This window comes from Carassius carassius, chromosome 5 (assembly GCF_963082965.1).
Source record: "Carassius carassius chromosome 5, fCarCar2.1, whole genome shotgun sequence".
Taxonomy (NCBI): domain Eukaryota; kingdom Metazoa; phylum Chordata; class Actinopteri; order Cypriniformes; family Cyprinidae; genus Carassius; species Carassius carassius.
The window spans coordinates 41,521,182-41,543,870 of record NC_081759.1 but is presented as its reverse complement, the minus strand read 5'-3'; the positions used below and the strand labels follow the sequence as shown (position 1 = coordinate 41,543,870).

Below are 22,689 nucleotides of genomic sequence, written 5' to 3'. Positions count from 1 at the left end.
TAAAAAAATAATAATAGTATACATAAATAACAATATGCACCTTTAATATAAATACAATATACAATATACATTTTTCACAATATACAACAGACAGTTGTACACAAAATACAATATACACATTTCCATAATATACACATAGTACTCAGTATACTCAAGAGACTTATAAATGTATATCTTTTTTAATTGTTAACATTTTCATATTATTATAATTTGAAATAATGGTTTTCTATTTTAATATACTTTAAAATGTAATTTATTCCTGATAAGCTTGTAGTTGCTAAAAAAAGAAAAGCTTTCAATGCATTGATGTGAAGAATGCTTTTTTTGTGCATGCTAATCATTTGACTGTAAAAAAAAAAATTATAATTTATTTGCATTTTTAATGTGTTTATAAAACAAATCTAGTTTAAGCTATTTCTCATATCATGCATATATTTTAGTTTGACCAAAAATCTTTAAAACTAAAATGGGAAACCATATTCTTGATGGCAAAAAAGTCCATGTATAAAGATTTTCTGGCCATTTAGTTCTCCAGAGCAAAAATGCACATGCTGTACAAGAAAAGGCTTGTGAATTGTAATATGACTTTGCATGTGAAATGGTTCTGTTGGAGGACAAATACACCTCTGGAGCACATCTGGACTAATGTGACTTATGTGATTTATAGAGTTTGTGCCTTAAACGATTGCTCGTTCTCTCTGTTCATCACTGAGTGATTGATTGATTGATTGATTGATTGATTGAGGGATTGAGCTCATTAATGATCTGTAACTCCTGTCTGATGTGTTCTTGTGTTATCTCAATACTGGAAACATTTTTTACATTTATTTATAGGTATTTACATCATCTGAAAGCTGATTTAATAATCTCTCCATTGATGTCTGGTTTGTTAGGAGGACAATATTTTAACATCTGGAATATTTTACCGTAAAAATACGGTAGCAACATTTTAGGCTTTACGGTTGTAACTTACATTTACAATTTAATTCCTGTAATTTCATGGACTAATATCATGTTAATATACCAACCTCCCGAAGTACTGAAGTCTGTGTAATTAACTGATAAACACAGAAAGCTGGTGATGATAAAAATCACATGATGAACCAAAGCCCATCACTAGCAGCTTTTAAATAATAACATATAGAAGATACACATTCACACAAACACTAAACACCAGCATGGTGACACATATGAAACTTAATGCAACAAACATTCATTCAACAACATTATATTTAACATACAACCCTAATGTACAAAACTAATAAGAAAAAAACAAACAAACAACAACAAAAACATTAAATTCGAAATGTAACGCATGGAATTCTGGGAATGTCAATTTAATAAAATTATTAATTGTAAATTATGCTTCATTTTCACTTTCAAAAACAGTATACTATGGTAAAACTACAGGTAATGTCCAATACAGTTTTTCACCATATATACCAGGGGGATTTACCGTTAACCATTTAACAGTTCAATTCAATTCAATTCAAGTTTATTTGTATAGCGCTTTTTACAATACAAATCGTTACAAAGCAACTTTACAGAAAATTATGTTTCTACAATATTTAGTAGTAGCTAGTAGTTTGTGCACGTTTGACAGGATTTTAGAAAAATAAAAATAATAATAATAATAATACAAGACGTAGTCAGCTAGATGATGAACTATCAATATTATTAATTAATAGTAATTATAGGATGCAGTCACACATGTAGCAATAATTGTTAGTTCTGTTTGTTGATTCAAGGTTAGGATCATCTGGGGTCCTCTGAGGGTCAGCATCATCTCTTCTCAGGTGTTCTGGATCCAGACTGGAGCTTGTGTAAATCCTAGTTACCACAGTCATTTCTTCCAGTGCAGTATCATGAATCGTTCTATTTTACAGACAGGCTGAGTTCTCATCTGTGGTTTTCACGGCTTACGCTGCTGGAAGGAACACGGAGCCGAAGGATAAACGAAACAAGGCTTTATTATATCCAACATAGGCATTATCCAAACATGGATCACAGAGGAAGACACAGGTAAGTAGCAAGTAACTGGTAACTGGTGGCAAGTAGACCCGACAAAACAGAACTGAAAGGACAAGGCTTTTGTACAAGGGATAATGGGGAAACACAGGTGGATGGAATCACTAAATTAACCGGGAAATAGAACACATGGAGAAATGAATAGACATACCTGGGAACTAATCAAACCACACACGGAAGACAGAAACTGGGTCACAGGGGCAAAAACACACAAAATGAGTCCAGGTATGTGACAGTACCCCCCGGTAGGTGCGTCCTCGCACCGTAGAAACAACAAAGGGAGGCGTGGGTGGGAACTTGGGAGGAGGTTCTGGTGGAGGACAGCCTCCCAGGAGGGGGCCAGCAGACAGGGACCACGGAAGGAGGAGCCAGGGAGGAGACAGGAGGGATCTGGAGCAGGAGGCACCCAGCAGGGCCCAGGCCACAGCCATAACGGCCCAAGGTGGGGCCGACGGTGGAAGGAGCCATGGTCGCCGACTCCAGGGACTCGACCCACGGCAAAGGAGCAAGTGGAGGAGGAGCCCGAGGCGGAGACGGAGAGCCGAAGAGCCAGGGTGACGGGGAGGAGCCGGAGGTCCTAGGCGGAACAGATGGCTCTGGTGACTGACGCGGCGATGTGGATCCGGAAGGCCGCGGTGAGGCCAGAGTGACAGAGGACTGAGGTGTAGCCGAGGGGATGAAGGAGCCGGAGGGATGAGGCGAAGCGGGAGGAGTGGAGTCCCGAGGCATAGGAGGGACCACAATGATGGTAGGCTGAGGGCGAGCAGAGGGGCAGCCAGACGACAGCGGAGGAGGAGGTAGGAGTGGGAGTTCTGGAGTGAGTTCTGGGGCTGGAGCCCTTCCTGGGCTTAACGGAGGATCAGGAGCCCGTCCTGGGCTTAACGGGGGTCGGGAGCCCGTCCTGGGCTTAACGGGGGGTCAGGAGCCCGTCCTGGGCTTAACGGGGGGTCAGGAGCCCGTCCTGGGCTTAACGGAGGGTCGGGAGCCCGTCCTGGGCTTAACGGAGGGTCGGGAGCCCGTCCTGGGCTTAACGGAGGGTCGGGAGCCCGTCCTGGGCTTAACGGAGGGTCGGGAGCCCGTCCTGGGCTTAACGGAGGGTCGGGAGCCCGTCCTGGGCTTAACGAAGGGTCGGGAGCCCGTCCTGGGCTTAACAGAGGGTCGGGAGCCCATCCTGGGCTTAACGGGGGATCGGGAGCCCGTCCTGGGCTCAACGGAGGGTCGGGAGCCCGTCCTGGGCTCAACGGAGGATCGGGAGCCCGTCCTGGGCTTAACGGGGGTCGGGAGCCCGTCCTGGGCTTAACGGGGGATCGGGAGCCCGTCCTGGGCTTAACGGAGGGTCGGGAGCCCGTCCTGGGCTTAACGGAGGGTCGGGAGCCCGTCCTGGGCTTAACGGAGGGTCGGGAGCCCGTCCTGGGCTTAACGGAGGGTCGGGAGCCCGTCCTGGGCTTAACGGAGGGTCGGGAGCCCGTCCTGGGCTTAACGGAGGATCAGGAGCCCGTCCTGGGCTTAACGGGGGTCGGGAGCCCGTCCTGGGCTTAACGGGGGGTCAGGAGCCCGTCCTGGGCTTAACGGGGGGTCAGGAGCCCGTCCTGGGCTTAACGGAGGGTCGGGAGCCCGTCCTGGGCTTAACGGAGGGTCGGGAGCCCGTCCTGGGCTTAACGGAGGGTCGGGAGCCCGTCCTGGGCTTAACGGAGGATCAGGAGCCCGTCCTGGGCTTAACGGGGGTCGGGAGCCCGTCCTGGGCTTAACGGGGGGTCAGGAGCCCGTCCTGGGCTTAACGGGGGTCAGGAGCCCGTCCTGGGCTCAACGGAGGGTCGGGAGCCCGTCCTGGGCTCAACGGAGGGTCGGGAGCCCGTCCTGGGCTTAACTGGGGATCGGGAGCCCGTCCTGGGCTTAACTGGGGATCGGGAGCCCGTCCTGGGCTTAACGGAGGGTCGGGAGCCCGTCCTGGGCTTAACGGGGGGTCGGGAGCCCGTCCTGGGCTTAACGGGGGGTCGGGAGCCCGTCCTGGGCTTAACGGGGGGTCGGGAGCCCGTCCTGGGCTTAACTGGGGATCAGGAGCCCGTCCTGGGCTTAACGGAGGGTCGGGAGCCCGTCCTGGGCTTAACGGGGGGTCGGGAGCCCGTCCTGGGCTTAACGGGGGGTCGGGAGCCCGTCCTGGGCTTAACGGAGGGTCGGGAGCCCGTCCTGGGCTTAACGGAGGGTCGGGAGCCCGTCCTGGGCTCAACGGAGGGTCGGGAGCCCGTCCTGGGCTCAACGGAGGGTCGGGAGCCCGTCCTGGGCTTAACTGGGGATCGGGAGCCCGTCCTGGGCTTAACGGAGGGTCGGGAGCCCGTCCTGGGTTTAACGGGGGGTCGGGAGCCCGTCCTGGGCTTAACGGGGGGTCGGGAGCCCGTCCTGGGCTCAACGGAGGGTCGGGAGCCCGTCCTGGGCTCAACGGAGGGTCGGGAGCCCGTCCTGGGCTCAACGGAGGGTCGGGAGCCCGTCCTGGGCTTAACGGGGGATCGGGAGCCCGTCCTGGGCTTAACGGAGGGTCGGGAGCCCGTCCTGGGCTTAACGGAGGGTCGGGAGCCCGTCCTGGGCTTAACGGAGGGTCGGGAGCCCGTCCTGGGCTTAACGGAGGGTCGGGAGCCCGTCCTGGGCTTAACGGAGGATCGGGAGCCCGTCCTGGGCATAACGGAGGGTCGGGAGCCCGTCCTGGGTTTAACGGGGGATCAGGAGCCCGTCCTGGGCTTAACGGGGGGTCAGGAGCCCGTCCTGGGCTTAACGGAGGGTCAGGAGCCCGTCCTGGGCTTAACGGAGGATCAGGAGCCCGTCCTGGGCTTAACGGGGGATCAGGAGCCCGTCCTGGGCTTAACGGGGGATCAGGAGCCCGTCCTGGGCTTAACGGGGGATCAGGAGCCCGTCCTGGGCTTAACGGAGGGTCAGGAGCCCGTCCCGGGCTTAACGGAGGGTCAGGAGCCCGTCCTGGGCTTAACGGAGGGTCAGGAGCCCGTCCTGGGCTTAACGGAGGATCAGGCATCGGTGAATTGAAAACCCCCTCATTTTGACCCATTTGGCGCTCCACATTTTGCTCCCTCGTGGTGGGCAGTGTCGCCGGCTTTCGCACCTGGTCTGACGGGTTGCTCTCTGGCCTTCCGTCGTCGGTGGGCTCGGGCTTATGCCCCGTACCGTGGGGAGATTGTAGGCTGGGCTCTGAGTCCAGAGTGGACCTGGCGAGATCCTCCATTGGGCAGACCGTGAGAGGGTGACCCATTTCTCACCAGATTCCACTCTACAAACGCGGCGAAGTCCTCCCGAGGACCATCTTCTTTCGACAACGCTCTGCACTTGGAGTTCAGGCTGGCGTGATAGAAGCAGTAGAGCGCGTCGTCCGGGTAGCTGGTGGCATTAGCTAGCAGTAGCAACCGTCTGGTATGGTCCTCGAGAGAAAGTTCCTCCTGCTTCAGCAGGAGAAGGAAGAATTCGGGGCGATAGAGGTTTCCATGACACACTACGGAAAGAAAAACACGCAGTTTTTAAACTCTTTCAGGTCGGGTCTTCTGTCACGGCTTACGCTGCTGGAAGGAACACGGAGCCGAAGGATAAACGAAACAAGGCTTTATTATATCCAACATAGGCATTATCCAAACATGGATCACAGAGGAAGACACAGGTAAGTAGCAAGTAACTGGAGGCAAGTAGACCCGACAAAACAGAACTGAAAGGACAAGGCTTTTGTACAAGGGATAATGGGGAAACACAGGTGGATGGAATCACTAAATTAACCGGGAAATAGAACACATGGAGACATGAATAGACACACCTGGGAACTAATCAAACCACACACAAACAGAAACTGGGTCACAGGGGCAAAAACACACAAAATGAGTCCAGGTATGTGACAGTGGTGTTCTAATGCAGATATGTGACCTTTAGCGCTGTGTGTTCCTGCAGAGTTTCTCTCTGTCATGTGTCAGTGTCTTTCTCTTTCCACACTCCGTCTGTAAACAGTTGGATGAAACATACACAGCTGTTTGGAGAGATGGCACTTTTTCCAAAAAATGTTTGGAAGCTCTGAATGTCACAAACCTGATTTAAACTCTGACAAATAAGAAGCATTCAGCATTACAGATCTGCTTTCAGGATGGCCTTTTTTCTGATCGAAACCATTCTTGGGAATGTCTTCAGTTATTGGATGTTTATATCCAAGTGGGTTTTTTTTGTTTTTTTTGTAATTTCCATCACAACAAAGTTTTTTGGGGTCATCATAAAAGAGTTTCTCCGTGTCTAAAAAAATCGTATTGAAATTTATAATTTCACAAATTAAAGCCTTATAAATCATAGGAAAAAGTCTTTCATAATTCATAATACTTCATTCAAACAACGGTTTTGGGGCAACATTTGTGACCCATAACATGATCTGTATTTAATATCCTAATGATTTTTGTCCTAAAAGAGAAATGTATAATTGTGACCCATACAATGTATTGTTGTCTATTTCTCCAAATATACGTCTGTGACACTGATGACTGCTTCTGTGCTGCAGGTCACATTTGGTGTAATTCTGTTGGTCTGAAAAGGAGTTTTATGTAGGACTCTTGTAGTATTTGAGTTTCGTAAATTGGAAAACATTTAGTTTCATTTTGGATGAAGGTAAGTGAAGACGCATCAGTGTGTGAATGTTTTCACTGTCACATCAGCTCATGTTCCTCATGATGAACACACACAGCTGACGGTCAAGAATACTGCTGGGGCTCCAGCCACGTTCTCCTGACCGTGTGCTGTTTGACCGCAGCTCTATTTTTAGCCGTGCTGTATAGTTTCTGCTTCAGCTCAAGCAGACAGCAGTCAGTGTCAGCATCACCGAGGAAAAGATGGATCCTGTGGAAGTGTTTTCAGCCGGGGAGAAAGGCCGTGGCCTCCGAGTCACTAAAGAGATCTCAGCTGGAGAAGTAGTGTTTGCTGAGGCCAGCTTCGCTGCGGTGGTGTTCGACAGGTGAGACGCACCTGCACCTGGTGAATTTGTGGAATAAAAGAATATAATCTCAAATGCCACTTAATAAGAGAGAGATCCTATGGGATACCTTGCCCTTTACCAAATATACACTACCAGCCAAAAGTTGTTGTTGAACTGTAAGATGTTTAATGTTTTTAAAGAAGTCTCTTCTGTTCACCAAGCCTGCATTTATTTGATCCAAAGTACAGCAAAAAAAAAAAAAAATTTTTTTGAAATATTTGTAGTATTTAAAACAGCTGTTTTCTATTTGAATATATTTTTTAAATGTGATTTATTTCTGTGAGGCGCAGCTGTATTTTCAGCATGTTCATCATATTGGCTTAGCTTTTCATTTCTTAGCATTGCTTTAGAAAAACCTGTTAGATGCACATTTTGTTTTGTTTTTCCCCAGGAGAATTTGAGGTTGTGTTATGTTTAGATTCATAACTAGCATGTATTTTTTTGTGGATGTTAAACGCTGTGAGAGATTGACAAGATCACAGTTCCACCTGCATAAAAAGTGCAGAGTCACAGCAGAAAACAGCACGGAACACTTTCTGTAGACACCAACACGCTTCCATGAAGCCAAAACAGACGACAGCAAAGGGTTAACCTGGATCACTTCTGCTTTATAAAGAGATCCGATGACATCAGTGCTCAGAAATGTCATCTAAAAATAGACAATTATGTAAATCACATGAAGCAATATTTCAAAGCATGCAAGCTGACACCAGAAGACTGAGATGACCGCTCCTCACCTTAATCATTAAACATAACATCAAGGGTCTTAACTGCTGTAATGCCCTGCAGAATCACCTCAGTTAATTACAGCTGATGTGTTCCTGAACGTTTACTACTTTTAAACAATGACTGAAATCTCCTATAACAGGCACTTCCCATATTTATTGCCATCTTGTGGTAAATTGCTTGTTGTATGCCACGATTGTAAGTTGCTTTGGATAAAAGTGTCTGCCAAATGAATAAATGTAAAAGTAAAGATTTTTCTTCATACAGCTTCTCATTAACAGTGTTACTCATCAAAAACGTATATGATCGGCCAAGCACATTAAATGTAACCCATTGTAAGAGATATAATTTATCACACAAGTCAAGCATCCCGACAGTCTTTTATTCTTTGGGAAAAGATTTGAGTTAAATGTTAAGTTATTGTTTCATATAAAGAATGTTTTAGTTTGCTGGGTTAGGGTTAGTGTTTTCCTTTGTTAGCCTCTAATTGTGTGCACCTGTGTATTGTTTGTCACTTGACTCCTGTGGGAATTTAAACCCTTGCATTTCTATAGTTCATTTGTCTGGTCTTGTCCATTTGTGGTTGTTTCTTCAGATCAGTTCAGTCAAGGCCAGGACCTGAGTAGGTTGAGTCTGAGTCAAGAAGAAGATCTGAAAGATCTGAACCGGATGCAGTCATCACATAACTATTCTCAAAAGTAAACAGTAGTCGAAAGGGATTTCAAATCAATGGATTTATATTTGTTGTTTCTCTGATCACAAATGCAGACATGGTTTTATATTGCGATATGCAATGCAATGCATAAAAAGACAATATAAGTCTATATTATTTATTTAATTTATCACAGAATCCTGAAAAAATTATCACAGGTCCCAAAAATTTTAACCAGCACAACTTTTTCAACACTGATAATAAATCACCATATTATTCTGATTTCTGAAGATCATGTGACACTGAAGACTGGAGGAATGATGCTGAAAATACAGCGGAGCATCACAGAAATACATTACACTTTAACAGAGATTCACACAGAAAACAGCCAAACTATTTTTTTAGCTATTTTTGATCAAGTAGATACAGGCTTGATAAGCAAAACAATCTTCTCAAAAAAAAAAAAAAAAACATGAAAAAAATCTTACGAATCCCAAACCTTTGAACAGCAGCGTACACTCAGGAGAGAGTTCATCCCATCCACACCTGCATGCATTCTCACAAAAACTGCATCACATGCAGTCGGTGGTCATAATGAACAGCACTGGTGTGTAAAGAGTGCACAGTGTGTTCTCAGTGAGAATGTGTGTGTTGTCTGCCAGTCTCTCTCTGCAGGTGTGTCACAGCTGTTTCCGCCGGAAGGTCAACCCTCACCGATGCGCTCAGTGCAAGTTTGCCCACTACTGTGACCGCACATGCCAGCGCGCCGCCTGGGACGAGCACGAGCAGGAATGTTCTGCCATTAAAAAGATAGGACACGCTCCCAATGAGACCGTGCGGTGAGTCACGTGACCTCAGAATGCCCTTTAAAATGTTTCAAATGTAACATGTTGTTAAGTACTGTACTGTGATGATGCTGAAACAATGTAGCGCTTTAGTGCAGGTATTAGAGTAGACTCAAGTTTGCTGATATGTTCAGCTGTCACATCATCAGCATGTGACACTATATTATCCTGCTAATTGGTTTAATTATTTAATTACTTAGTTAAAAAACACTCGTTATTATCAGTGAAGCTATCTACACTGTATGACGAATAAATATCTCATACTTACATCTGGGCTTCGTTGTTCACGATGAGAGAATCCACGAGAGAGCTGAATTCAGTGCAATACACAACAACACATCAGCGATGACTCATCTGAACCGCTCTGATTGGCCATTGCGTTCATTAACTCAAAGGCATCGCCTGTGATTGGTTATAACGAGCAACACTTTAAAAATGTGGAAAAATAAATATTATGGAATAAATATGCCCTAATATTAATTAGATAGTATTACTAGCCTGATGATGATAATAACAACAATCATCTTGCTGTCGTCAAAGGCATCAGCCACATGCCATATCTCTGACAATCTTGCTAAAAAAAAACAATAGACACCATCACAAAATTTGTAATGGTTTTACTGGTTATAATGGGAGGTGTACTGGTACCTTTGGTTGGTGACTGGTTAAAACCAACAAATCCTAATGGAACATGTCCCAAAACACACTACAAAAACATTTTTTTATGGTTTTAATGGTTGAAAGATACTGGAAGCCATTAGTATTTTTTGTGATGGTTATATTGTTTTTTTGTTTTTTTTAGCAGGGTATTGTTGATACACGGTATATTGTCTGTCAGCACAACCCTATATTAGAGAGTTTGTAGTGCTAAATAGTGTTGGTAGTTATCTTATCCGAAGAAAACGAATCTTGAAGTGTTCAGACTCAGATGGCATGTTCCCTGTCCTGATATTACAGTCTGGTCGCTCGTATCCTGTGGCGTATTCAGAAGGACACAGGCCTGGTCTCTGACGCTCAGCTCACCACCCTGGACCTCCTGGAGGATCACCTGTCCAAACTGTCCTCCGAAGACCTGAAAGAGCTCAAAGTTGATGTGCAACACTTCTACAAGTACTGGCCTAAAAACAGCAAACCCATCGGAGAGGACTATGTGGTGCATCTCTTTGGCATGGTACGCACTGATTCGTCCGAACTAGGGCTGGGATAAACGATTATTTTTTAAACGATTAATCTAGCGATTATTTTTTCGATGCATCGATTAATCTAACGATTAATTTTTACAATTTACCCATTAATTGACTACTAACAATTTATACATGTTGATTTACATATCTGAATGAAAAAAACATCAATTCCTTAACATTGCAATATATGTTTATTGCTCTTAAAATTACAAAATAAAAGACTGACTAAGAATGCATTACTTTGCACTTGTATAGAGATAGCATTCAATAAAACCTTGAAGCCTTGAAAACACATAGCTTACTGAAACAAGCTTACTGAACACATAGTCTAGCATTCAATAAAAAAGTTCACCCAAAATACTTGACGTCATCGATGACCTCGACGCGTTGTCCCAGCCCTAGTCCGAACGCATTTATAAGTTAACATTAAGACTTACGTTTTTGACACCATGTTGCCTGTTTTTCCTCTATTTTGCCAACAAAAATAATTCTGAACACAGCAACATGGCGGAGTTTTGTTCCTGGATTAATCAACTGTTCAAATGATTGGGTTGACTCACTCAACAGTGACTTGCTGCCACCTACTGGCGGTTTTAATTTCACATTTAAAGTATCTTTTTATTTTTTTAACAATTTCAATTATCAGTATTCAACGTTTTATGTGTAATATATCAAAACATTACTTCTGCATTTGTAACTGCAGGTTAAAAGCATTTATGTCTTGTGTGTAAACGCATCTAAATGCCTCTTCAGATGCAGCTTCTGTGTTTCCTCTGCACTGCAAAGATGAACTTTGTTGATACTGTTTTAATTTGCTTGATAACAGCCCAAATGCCTTATTCTATTTGACTGATTAAATATGAGAATTTGACACAAAAGATGATGCACACTTTTAGAAAGAAAAAAAAATGTTGTATAAAGGAAAAAAAATGCTCAAAGTAAATTTAAAGTTATTGGAACAGATTAATGTCTATCACTGCTGTGAACTGACCACCTCACAGAATATGACAAAAGTTGAATTTTTTTACACAGTAGTCCTTAAGATATCAGCACAAAAACACACTTGGCAAAACAATCACTTGTCTAATGGTCATTATCGATAAAATCCCGTAAAATCTAGAGCGGTCTTTTTTGTCCCTGTCACACACTCCTGTCCCTGGCTGGCTCTGCTGGGCTCAGATGAGGAAGATGTTTCTCTGGTCCTCAGGTGAACTGCAATGGCTTCACGCTGAGCGATCAGAGGGGTCTGCAGGCCGTGGGTGTGGGTCTCTTTCCAAACCTGTGTCTGGTCAATCACGACTGCTGGCCCAACTGCACCGTCATCCTCAATCCTGGCAAGTGAGTGGATCTCTCGGCTGCTGGGGAGTCACGCAGAGACTTGAGTAAGTGCTAAACTGTCCGCTGTGTGTCTCTCTCGCAGTCAGACGGCTCTGGACACTTCACTGCACTCAAAGAGAAGGTGGGTCAGTGTGACATAACATCTGACCTTTGACCCCTGATTGACTGACAGCATCGCATCCATGACCTTAACAGTGCTCCTAAAAATGATCATTCTGTCCTTAATTACACACATCGTTTCAAAGCTGGATCACTTCCTTTCTCTTGTCCATATGATTACAGTGAATGGGGACTCAAACTTTAATTCATCAAAAAGACTTTTTTGTTGTTGTTTTGGGAGCTTGACGGTCCTCTGCGTTATTTATATATTTTGAATCACTTTCATTTGAATTCAAGATCTCCTCATGATTAGAAAATATTACATATAGCAGTTTTAGTCATTCTTATCAAATCTAGTCTCCTGTCTGTCACATGTTCAGAGCAGATTGGCGCCTAACACAAGTTTGATCTGATTTACCATGGAGTTCAGTGATAGAGGCACAGATAGCTGTTTAGGTTTTACTTACACAAGCAGTGCATCGTACATGTATTTGTGCGTGAGAACCGTTCTCTCTGTGACTCTGGGAACGAGGCAGGATCGAGCTGAGGGCTCTGGGGAAGATCTCTGAAGGAGAAGAGCTGACCATCAGCTACGTTGATTTCCTAAACGTCTCCAAAGACCGCCAGCAGCTGCTCAAGAAGAAGTATTACTTCGACTGCAGGTGTGAGCACTGCATCAGCGGCAGCAAAGACGATCTGATGACGGCCGTCAGAGACACCCACGGACACAAGGTTCAGATCTGTGCAGCAGTACACACACACACACACACACACAGTCTGCTCAGGGAGATAATAGAGCATCTCTGTGTGGCAAGTTGGATAAATACAGATTGTGTTTACTCTGAGGTTTGTCTGTCTGCAGTCGTCTGCTGATGTGGTGAAGGCAGTGAATGATTTCAGTCTTCAAGCTCTGGTGAAGATCGAAGAGGCTCGGACTGAAGGAAACTTCCATGAGGTGAGTCCTGATTTCACAGAGATTTAAGAGCTGAAACGCTTCTGTTTTATTGGCTACTAGAAATAAAATAAGGTTCTAAACCACTTTTCCATACAACAGCGATGAACTTTACTCTGTGTATTCGCCAAAGCCAAAGTGACATGAAAAGTATTATGTTTTAGGACAAACAAAAAATCATGTGATGCCAAATTAAGCATTTGAAAAAAAAAAAATTCAACTATTCACTTCAAGAGAACCGAATGATCTGGCCGTGTCACTGCTCAGTTCAGAATCAGAATCAGAAGCAGAATCAGAGAGAGCTTACACACACAATGAATCTGTCATGCGCTGATGATAGACTGTGCCCAAGCAACATTGCTCAAAAAGTTGTATCATCAGCCTTAGTGACAGAAGCTTCCAGTGCACACAGGATGACAAGTGACAAGACACAGATAACCAAATAAACAAGTGCTTAAAAATTTATGTGCAAACAGTGCTCAGTAGAGATGTGTAGCAGTGATTAACGGCTGGATGGTGCTGTAGGTGGTGAAGCTCTGCCACGAGTGTCTGGAGAAGCAGGATCCCGTGTTTGGAGACACAAACCTGCACCTGTTGCGTGTCCTCAGCATCACCAGCGAGGTCCTGTCCTTCATGCATCAGTTCGGTGAAGCTGCAGGTTATGCACAGCGTGTGCTGGATGGATACACGTGAGTCAGTGCACATCTGCTGGAGACAGGGCCGGCTTCATACACCAACATCCTCATCCTCATCCTCGCTCATCCAGGGACAGAGATCCAGGCAGACTAAGACTTTCCGTAAAATTATATTTTATTTAAATCAATTATCATCATTTAAGTGATAATGATTACAGATGATTAAATGTAAAATATGAAAATAAAAAAAGATTTAAAATGGAAACAATATTCAAATTGAATATATTCTGTGAATATATTCTAAGAAAATAGGTTAAAAGGTGACCACAAATTCAGTAATAATGGTCATTAAATGTATGCATCTGAAAGCTGAATACATAATCATTCCATTGATACATGGTTTGTTATGATAGCACAATATTTGGCCGTGATTCAACTATTTGAAAATCTGGAATCTGAAGGTTTTCTTTAAAATCATCTTTAAAATTGTCCAAATGAAGTTCTTAGCAATGCATATCACTAATCAGAAATGGCTCAGACCTAAGTTATTAGCTCTAAAATGATAATTCTTACACTATACTGTTTAAAGTATTGGCGCCCCCTTCTAATGAACAGGTTAGACTACTTCCATGGGTACAAATCTTAATGTTTAAGCATATTTTGGTATTCTAGGGAATTGTGTGCTTCTATTTTTATAGCACATAGTTTGGACAGGAGTCTTTTCTATTCTAACATGACATTGGCTCTGTGTATAAGGCAAGGTTCAAAAAGAAACGAGTGATTGAGTCAGTGTGGAAGAACTTGGCTGGTCTTCTGTGACTTTAAATATAGACCTTGATCTAAACACTCATCAACAAACACCAATGATATGTACATACACTATATGGACAAAAGTATTGGGACACCCCCTTCTTTAGAACAAAAAAAAAGCCCTTCCAAAACTGTGACAACAAAGATGGACACATAATTCATGTATTTAAAATGTGTATTTCCATCTCTGCTGCAACAGTTTTGGAGGTATCTAAAATCAGAAGGTAATAAGAAATGACTGTATTCTTATGTACAAGTCATCAATGTTTGGTGATGAGTTTTTGCCTCAAAGTTCTGTATTTGAAGTCACAGCAGACCAGTCAAGTTCTTCCACACATTTACTTATGTTTTAACCTTGCTTTATACACAGAGCCAATGTCATGTTAGAATAGAAAAGGCTCCTGTCAAAACTCTTTCTATAATAGTAGAAGCACACAATTCCCTAGAATACCATTATATGCTTAAAAATTAAGATTTGTACTCATGGAAATTACTAAAGCAGTCAAACCTGTGCTTTAGAAGGGGGCGCCAATACTTTTGGCAATAATTGTGTATGTCACAATAAGAGGTAAATCCGGCCCTGACTGTAAAGCTCCTTAGTTCCAGAGATTGTGAAACCAGTGTCTGACTGTGTTCTCTCTCAGGAAGCTCTATCCGCCCAATAGCGCTCAGCTGGGCATGGCCATCATGAGAGTGGCCGTCACACACTGGCACGCCGGCCTGATCGAGACCGCACACTCGCTGGTCTGTCGCGCTTACGCCATCCTCATCATCACACACGGAGCTCATCACCCCATCACCAAAGACCTGGAGGTGAAACACCCACCGCTGCACCTTCATCATCATCATCCTCCTCCTCAGTCAGAACCACACTGAACATCACAGTGTGCTGATTATCAAAAACTCAATACAAATCAAGACTGTAAGAAAACTCATCATTATATGATGTCAGAAAGATCACCAATGTGACGCATAACAAGGCTGAAGTACAGAATCTTCTCAAAATAATAACAGTTTACAATTATTAAATATTGTGAACCCTTTGGAGGACAAATATGGAATAAAATTATACTTTAAACCACTAACAAAATAATTTGTTACAGCTTAACTTTAGTTTTTGTTTTTTTTTCCCCTCAAATTATATATATATATAAATGTTGGTTAAATATCCCTCTAAAAATGCTAGGTTTTTGGTAGGTCAATATTTGACCAAAGTTAGACCCAAAGGACACAAAATACATAAGCCAAAATGTTACTTAATTTACGTCAATATATTTATTATTATTACTATTATAACATGGATTTTTTTTTGCCTTTTTACAACAACTTCCAGCATAAACAAAAGCTAAATTAGCCATAATATGAAAGATGAATTCTTACATAAGATAAAACTAAAAACATACTGTGAGTCAATGTTCATTTAGTTTACTTGTTAACTATAGATTAACAAGACCTCTGTGCTTGTGATGTCTTTTTAAAAGATGCATTATATTTCACATTTATATCATATATATATATATATATATATATATATATATATATATATATAAACAACAGCAAAATGCAATCGGTAAATCTGATGAATGATGAATGACATATTCCAGTGAAAACTTGAAGACAAAGCATTACAGGTGAAGATGGTTAAACTTACAGAAACCTTTTAGAAATTGTAGAACAAACACATTTTGACCATTTTTTAGGAGTAAAATGTTGAATAAACCAGTGTGAATGAAATATGAACAAACCTTCAGAATATAGAGTGAGACAAAAACTGTTGAAAGATATGGACAGGGATTGAAGAGATCTATCTTGTGAAGCAGGTAAGAGAGGGAGTGTTGTATGTGATCCTGATGGTGTGTGTTTGTGTGTGTGTGTGTGTGTTCAGGCGATGCGGACGCAGACAGAGATGGAGCTGCGCTTGTTCAAGCAGAATGAGCCGGTCTATCACAGCATGAGGGAGGCTGTGCTCACTGACAAACCCCTGATGGTGTCTGGAGGACAGATCAAAGCCACTTGATGAGGAGAGAGTGTAATAAAGGCTGTGTGTGTGTGTGTGTGTGTGTGTGTGTGTGTGTGTGTGTGTGTGTGTGTGTGTGAGAAGGTCACCTGCGCTGTGTCTGATCAGGAGATGCGTCTGCTGAGCCGCTTGTAGACGATGCCGTCGAAGGTGAGGATCTGAAACGAGTGAACAGATTGAGCGTCAGGTGCTGTGTGTGTGTGTGTGTGTGTGTGAGATGAAGGTGATGATGATGATGTTCAGTCTTACGTTAGTGATGATGTCTCCGTTCAGCTCTGTCAGAGACTCGATCCCCTTCACACACACCGTCAGCTTATTCCCGTCCATGTGAACCACACTCTGACACACACACACACACACACACACACACACACACACACGTTGTTTTTGTGTAAAGTGTGTTCATCCCATAGGTGTAATGGTTTTTATACTGTACAAACTGTATATTCTATGGCCCTACACCTAACCCTAACCCTCACAGGAAACTTTCTGCATTTTTACTTTCTCAAAAAAACTCATTCTGTATGATTTATAAGCGTTTTGAAAAATGGGGACATGGGTTATGTCCTCATAAGTCACCCTCTCCTTGTAATACCTGTGTCATACCCATGTCATTATACAGAGTTGTGTCCTGATATGATACAAAAACAAGAGCACACACACACACACACACTCACACACACACACACACTAACACACACACACACTCGCTCTCACACAGACAAGGGTTGCTTTTTAATGAATGCTAGCTCATTAATTCATCATGGATTAATTACTGTAAAGTGAGCAAAAGTTGCAGTAAAACATGTTTAATGCTACAAAAGGATCCTTGAGTTAAGCAGCACATCATTTTTTATCTTTTGACACTTCCGGCTCAGAGTGTGAATGATCGTGGACTGATCTTACTTTAGCTTTCTCTCCAGTGAAGGTCTCCAGCTCACACTCTTCTCCCACAGTAAACGAGTACAGGACCACTTTGGTTCCGGCCGTCACCGTCACTTTAAAGTCCACTCCGTCCTGATGGATCTCTGAGATGCTCTTGATGTCTTTGCCTTTCTCGATCTCATCATCCGGCAGCCCTGCAGCACAAACACATCTGATTGCTTGCTCGTTTTATTTCATTTAGAGAGCAAAATTAAAACAATGCAAGATTGACCAATGCGTCATTGAGGGTAAAATATATAAGGGTAACACCAGCTAATAAAATATGAGTCTAATATCTCAGAAGGGACAAAAATGAAAAATTAAATGAGCATCACAGGAGAAAACAAGAGCCGCTTTGTAAGATCAATCTTTTGAGCCAAAAGCTAACTGTTATTATAAAGTCTCAAATTTCCTTTAAAAGAGCCCAAAGAAGGAGAAAGTCTAAAGGCGATCTATCATCAGGTTTGATGATCTTAGATTCCTTTGGGGTTTGTGTAAAAGATCAGTTCAATAAGAGGGTGCCAAATTGTGTAAAACCTTTTCTACTAAGATCAAACAGATGTCACACAGTTTCTGAATATAGTCTGAAGAACCTTCTTTCTCCACAAAGAAGCTTTAGTGAAAGGTTCTTTATGGAACCGTTTAGACAAAAAGGTTCTTCTGTGGAATCGTGAAGCAGCTTCATATTGAAGAGATGATATGTGTCAGATCACAGCAGTGTTTAAGGAAGTAAATGTGTGTTTTCTCTCACCAACGGCCTTCATGAAGGCCTCGAAGTTCTCGTGAGACTCCAGCTGGTATTTCCCGGAGAAATCCATCAGCAGCTGCAGAAACACATCAGCATCATCATTCAATCTCACACGGATTCATCTGACACGATCTCAAGTCTCACCGTCAGTTTCTTCAGATCCGGTTGGGAGAGACGCGGCCGCAGAAATACGTCGTGAAGCTTCGACAGGCTGTTTTCACTGCATCTGAGCTCAAAGAGGGTTTGTTTCATCAGACTTAAACCTATCAATGCACAATAAGATTATACGAAGACAGATTATGATTAAACCGCTGAGAAAAAGCTTAGTTTGGAATAAATGTCCAAAGGTTAAGATGAAATAAGGCATTTGTGTCAGCTGATTTTTAGATAATGTTCCTCGTCACGCTTCTGTCCTTCTTGAATTATGGTTTAATAGGTAAGACAATGTAAAAATTCTTAACAATTAGACAAAGAGGAGTGGGGGGGGGGCACAAATAAAGATACAAGTAGGCCTATATTAAGGAAGAATATTAAACATGGTACAAGTTCTAGATGTTTTTATAGCTTACTTGTTAACAGACATTAAAATTAAAAGCTCAGGCTGTGTGTGAGTGTGTGTGTGTGTGTGTGTGTGTGAGTGTGTGTGTGTGTGTGTGTGTGTGTGTGTGTGTGTGTGTGTGTGTGTGTGTGTGTGTGTGTGTGTGTGTGTGTGTGTGTGTGTGTGTGTGTGTGTGTGTGTGTGTGTGTGTGTGTGTGTGAGTGTGTGTGTGTGTGTCTGTGTGTCTGTGTGTGTGTGTGTGTGTGTGTGTGTGTGTGTGTGTGTGAGTGTGTGTGTGTGTGAGTGTGTGTGTGTGTGTGTGTGTGTGTGAGTGTGTGTGTGAGTGTGTGTATGTGTATGTGTATGTGTGTGTGTGTTTGTGTGTGTGTGTGTGTGTGTGTGTGTGTGTGTGTGTGTGTGTGTGTGTGTGTGTGTGTGTGTGTGTGTGTGTGTGTCTGTGTGTGAGTTTGAGAAGGTAAAATAAAAATTTAGCAATGTCCTGTTTTTGACAAGAAGCTCCCAAGTGTTTCCAGTTTTGCATACACACCCTTGGGGAAAGTTCACCCTATTATTAAAATTATTTTATTATTCTGTTATCATTTACATGCAATTTACCTTTTGCCCCCCAAACCCCCAAGCTAACTAGTTTTTGGACCTCACCTCCTGTTAATATGGGACAGCAGTTAGTAGTGTAAGGATAAAAGAAACTCAGATACTTTGACCTCCTGAGAAACAGACAATACAAACATACACTGGCATCTTGGAGACCCCCCACAGAGTGGAGCTGCAGGAGACCTCCTCCCCTTCTGGCCATTTGTTTCATTTTTAACCCTTTCACCCATGGCTCCTTCTACTCAATCTGCTCAAAATGATTACATGAAAATATCAGTGCAAGTGAACTAACACTCATGTCCGGTATCATTTGAAATGTCTCAGTGCAACTGGTACAATGGTCTCAACCTTACGAAAGTAGACTAAAAGATAATACAGATCCTAAGAGTCGAGAGATATTTTGCTTATGACAATGGGAGTGCCCTTTTCAAGGGTCTTCAATGTAAATTACCTTCTGTTCCCTTTGAGGTGTAAACTACCCTGCGGTCTGGGACCTGACCTAATGCAAATTCCAATTGTTAGTTTCTGTTTCCATCATTGGGGGATGCTTGTCTTGGTCTGAGGTTCTTAAGCACATGTTGCAAGAGGATCAGGGCCCACAATGAGCCCATAGCATGATCTGTTCACACACTTCATACTAGAAGTCAGGTATGCATCTTTCACTCTTAGATTCATTTTTGAAAATTTGATGTCTTGTATTGATTTGATATCTTTGAATTGGCTATGTAATTGGCTCTAGTAGATTTGAGTTGAACCTAAATTGAACAACTTTACATGCTGAAAATACTGAACACACAGGAAACCTTCAGCCTGGTCCTTATAGTAGTGAGAAGCTCCGATGGACAGAGCTATGAAGCAGATTAGACAAAATGCAGAAAATGTACTGAATAGATTTGTCTCTGTAATGAAATGCACTTAAACAGAGGATTTCTCTCAGAGTTTAATAGCTGCAGCTATCATCAATACAGCACTACTAATATCCACTTCTACAAATATCTAGCGGCTTTACAAACTGGGTTTACAAAAAGTAGGTGGTGAGTCAGTGTGGTTGGTGGGCGGCTCCTCCTGAGATGATGTCACTCTTCTGTGAGCGTTTCATTGGTGGAGTCTGTAGGGGTGGGCGTGGTTTGACAGGTGTAGCAGCTTTAGCAGAAGATCTTGGCTGCTGGCGGCTGGACCATCCGCGTCTCCATCCACACACGACTGATCCATACTGCAGCCCTCTGAGTGATGAGCAAACCAGCCGTTACAGTTAGGTGGATACACATAGTAATCTATGTTGTAATCTTACTAGGTAAATCACTGGATAATTTCCCATGAATTATTAAGATAACTTGTGAAATCACCTCTAATCCCTTTCAGTGTCCCATCAAAATGATTTTGTGATTTATTTGCATTATAGCCATGATTAAAATCTAAATTTACATCTACATTTCAGCTCCAAAATTATTCTTAAGTGAAAGCAGATACTGAGTGAAAATGAAAAAGTGCATTTTTTAATTGTGTTTCAGCATTAAAAATGTAGATGTAACTGCAAATAAATAAAAATAATAATAGTATTTTATTTTTAAGAGTCTTGTTTAATAATTTTGAATCATCTTCTCAATGCAAAGTCAATTAAACTGCAAAAAATATGCTTCTTCAAATTTGATTATCATAGAAATATCCAAAATGAGTGTGCATGCTTGACACACAGAAACAAACATCAGTTCTCACACATCAAGCATGCATGTTCGATCATTCATTACCATATTTGATATATGTTAGATGGAAGAAAACAATCTTTTAAATAAAAAATTCTAACAAATTCTAATAAAATGTAAGTGGTAAAACGTCCTGGTTTTTCCCCCCAGAAAAGTAATCAAGTATATAATGTGACCTTGGATATAATACTTTATTACTACATATACATTTAGTCATTTTGCAGACACTTTTATCCAAAGCGACTTACAATTGGGGGGTCTTAAGATTTTTCTTTTATGCCAAAAATCATTAGGATATTAAGTAAAGATCATGTTCCATGAAGATATTTTTAAAATTTCCTACTGTAAATGTATCAAAACTTTTTTGATAAGTACTGTGCATTGCTAATAACTTCATTTGGACAATTTTAAAGGTGATTTTTAAATTATTTAATAGATTCCAGATTTTCAAATAGTTGTATCTAAGCCAAATATTGTCCTCCTAACAAACCATACATCAATGGAAAGATGATTTATCTCTTAGCTTATAAATCTCAATTTAAAAAAAAAAACTGACCCTTATGACTTACATATAGTAATCAAGTTTAAATTGCACTTGAGTAAAATACAAATACCCCCAAATAATACTTTAGTACAGTCATCAAGAACAATGACTTTTTTTAAAGATATGAAATGGGTAAAGCTGACCTGAGTCACAGCAGACCCCGGGAGCAGCGCAGCGTCCCTCATAACCACAAGCTTTTCCAGGTGCCTCACATGGAGAAGGAAGATAATCCTCTTCCAGACATCGGAGAGTCTCTGGAGAGCCAACCAAGCATCCGAGACCTTCACCACAGCAGATACTGGGACCAAAACACCGACCACGATCGCCAGGACCACATGACATGCACTGCAGAGAACAAGGAAATTAAAGTTCAGTTGTTCAGTTTAGGGTCAGGAAGAGCATAAACACACCTGTCGAGATGGCCAATCCTGTACGGATCGTTTTCCTCCGATGGGGCAGTTAGAGATGTAACATGCCGAGCACACGGACAGCAGACACAGCAGACTGACCACTGAGAACAGACCTCCAGACATATCTGTGCCAAAGACACAAAAATAACACAACTGACTCTAAATATTACAGTACTCTTAATAAAAGTGCTGTACTTACTTTACCGAGGCTGAAATTGAAAGCTAGTGAAGCGATTCAGCTTTTAAGCAGCGATGTTCATTTGTACACTGTGAGGAGACTCTTTTTATACCTCTTTGCTGCGTGATTATATCACGTTATTACCTGTTAGCTACAATCAAGGAGTCTTAGCTATCTAAATGATAATGATGTGACCTGATAAGGGTCAGTGAACTGGTCACTACATTGTCCAGTAACAGGGATGTGCGTCATTAACTGCCCGTGATGTGGCATAACATCAGACAGGTGAATTAACACACAGGACTATTCATTGTAGAGCTTTCTGAAATTCAATCTTATAAAATAAAGTTTCTGAAACTGGGGTTTTCACAGCAATGCTTTAAAAGAACCATCTGGGTTCCCAATCAAACTTTCAGAGAACAGCTCTTAAATGAACCATGTTTTCTTAATGTGGAGAACATTTTAATAATCTAAAGAACATTCTCCAGTCTAAAGAACCTTTTTTGCACTGGAAAGTTTCCATGGATTTTCTTCACGCAACCATTGATGCCAACAATGTTTTTTAACAATGTTGGTTTTTGACTACATGCATCAGAGACAATGGACAGCATATAGTTATTTCTCAGTTATTAACCCAAAAAAATATTAAACATACAGTGTACTGTACAAATACATTGGTCATTGCTGAGTTCCATAAGTGTAAATAAAAGTATGTTGATCTGTTTAACCCCCAAACTATTAGTTTTG

At 42.2% G+C, this 22,689-nt stretch overlaps 3 protein-coding genes across 4 annotated transcripts; 1 reads left to right on the top strand and 2 right to left on the bottom strand.

Moving 5' to 3' along the window:
• The first annotated feature begins 6,817 nt into the window (after positions 1 to 6,817).
• Positions 6,818 to 17,111, top strand: LOC132141630 (histone-lysine N-methyltransferase SMYD1-like). The gene is made up of 11 exons (XM_059551320.1): positions 6,818 to 7,006; positions 9,068 to 9,244; positions 10,208 to 10,421; positions 11,642 to 11,772; positions 11,855 to 11,893; positions 12,408 to 12,603; positions 12,734 to 12,826; positions 13,349 to 13,512; positions 14,913 to 15,081; positions 16,154 to 16,333; positions 16,367 to 17,111. Exons 1-10 carry the CDS (start codon positions 6,885 to 6,887, stop codon positions 16,283 to 16,285), a joined length of 1,437 nt encoding a protein of 478 aa, XP_059407303.1. The 5' UTR covers positions 6,818 to 6,884; the 3' UTR covers positions 16,286 to 16,333; positions 16,367 to 17,111.
• Positions 16,071 to 18,154, bottom strand: LOC132141632 (fatty acid binding protein 1-A, liver). Its single transcript, XM_059551323.1, has 6 exons — positions 18,102 to 18,154; positions 17,961 to 18,033; positions 17,192 to 17,364; positions 16,535 to 16,624; positions 16,375 to 16,443; positions 16,071 to 16,259 (listed from the first exon to the last, which is right to left on the bottom strand). The coding sequence occupies exons 2-5, from the start codon at positions 18,025 to 18,027 to the stop codon at positions 16,390 to 16,392; spliced, it is 384 nt and encodes a 127-aa protein (XP_059407306.1). The 5' UTR covers positions 18,028 to 18,033; positions 18,102 to 18,154; the 3' UTR covers positions 16,071 to 16,259; positions 16,375 to 16,389.
• A 1,880-nt stretch (positions 18,155 to 20,034) lies between these two features.
• On the bottom strand, positions 20,035 to 22,069 carry LOC132141631 (isotocin-neurophysin IT 1). Of its 2 annotated transcripts, none has more exons than XM_059551321.1 (4): positions 21,964 to 22,069; positions 21,765 to 21,889; positions 21,498 to 21,699; positions 20,035 to 20,330 (listed from the first exon to the last, which is right to left on the bottom strand). In XM_059551321.1, exons 2-4 carry the CDS (start codon positions 21,885 to 21,887, stop codon positions 20,203 to 20,205), a joined length of 453 nt encoding a protein of 150 aa, XP_059407304.1. In that variant the 5' UTR covers positions 21,888 to 21,889; positions 21,964 to 22,069; the 3' UTR covers positions 20,035 to 20,202. The 2 variants fall into 2 exon arrangements, with proteins under 2 accessions (XP_059407304.1, XP_059407305.1); XM_059551322.1 differs by having other exon boundaries at positions 21,969 to 22,027.
• Positions 22,070 to 22,689: the final 620 nt, after the last annotated feature.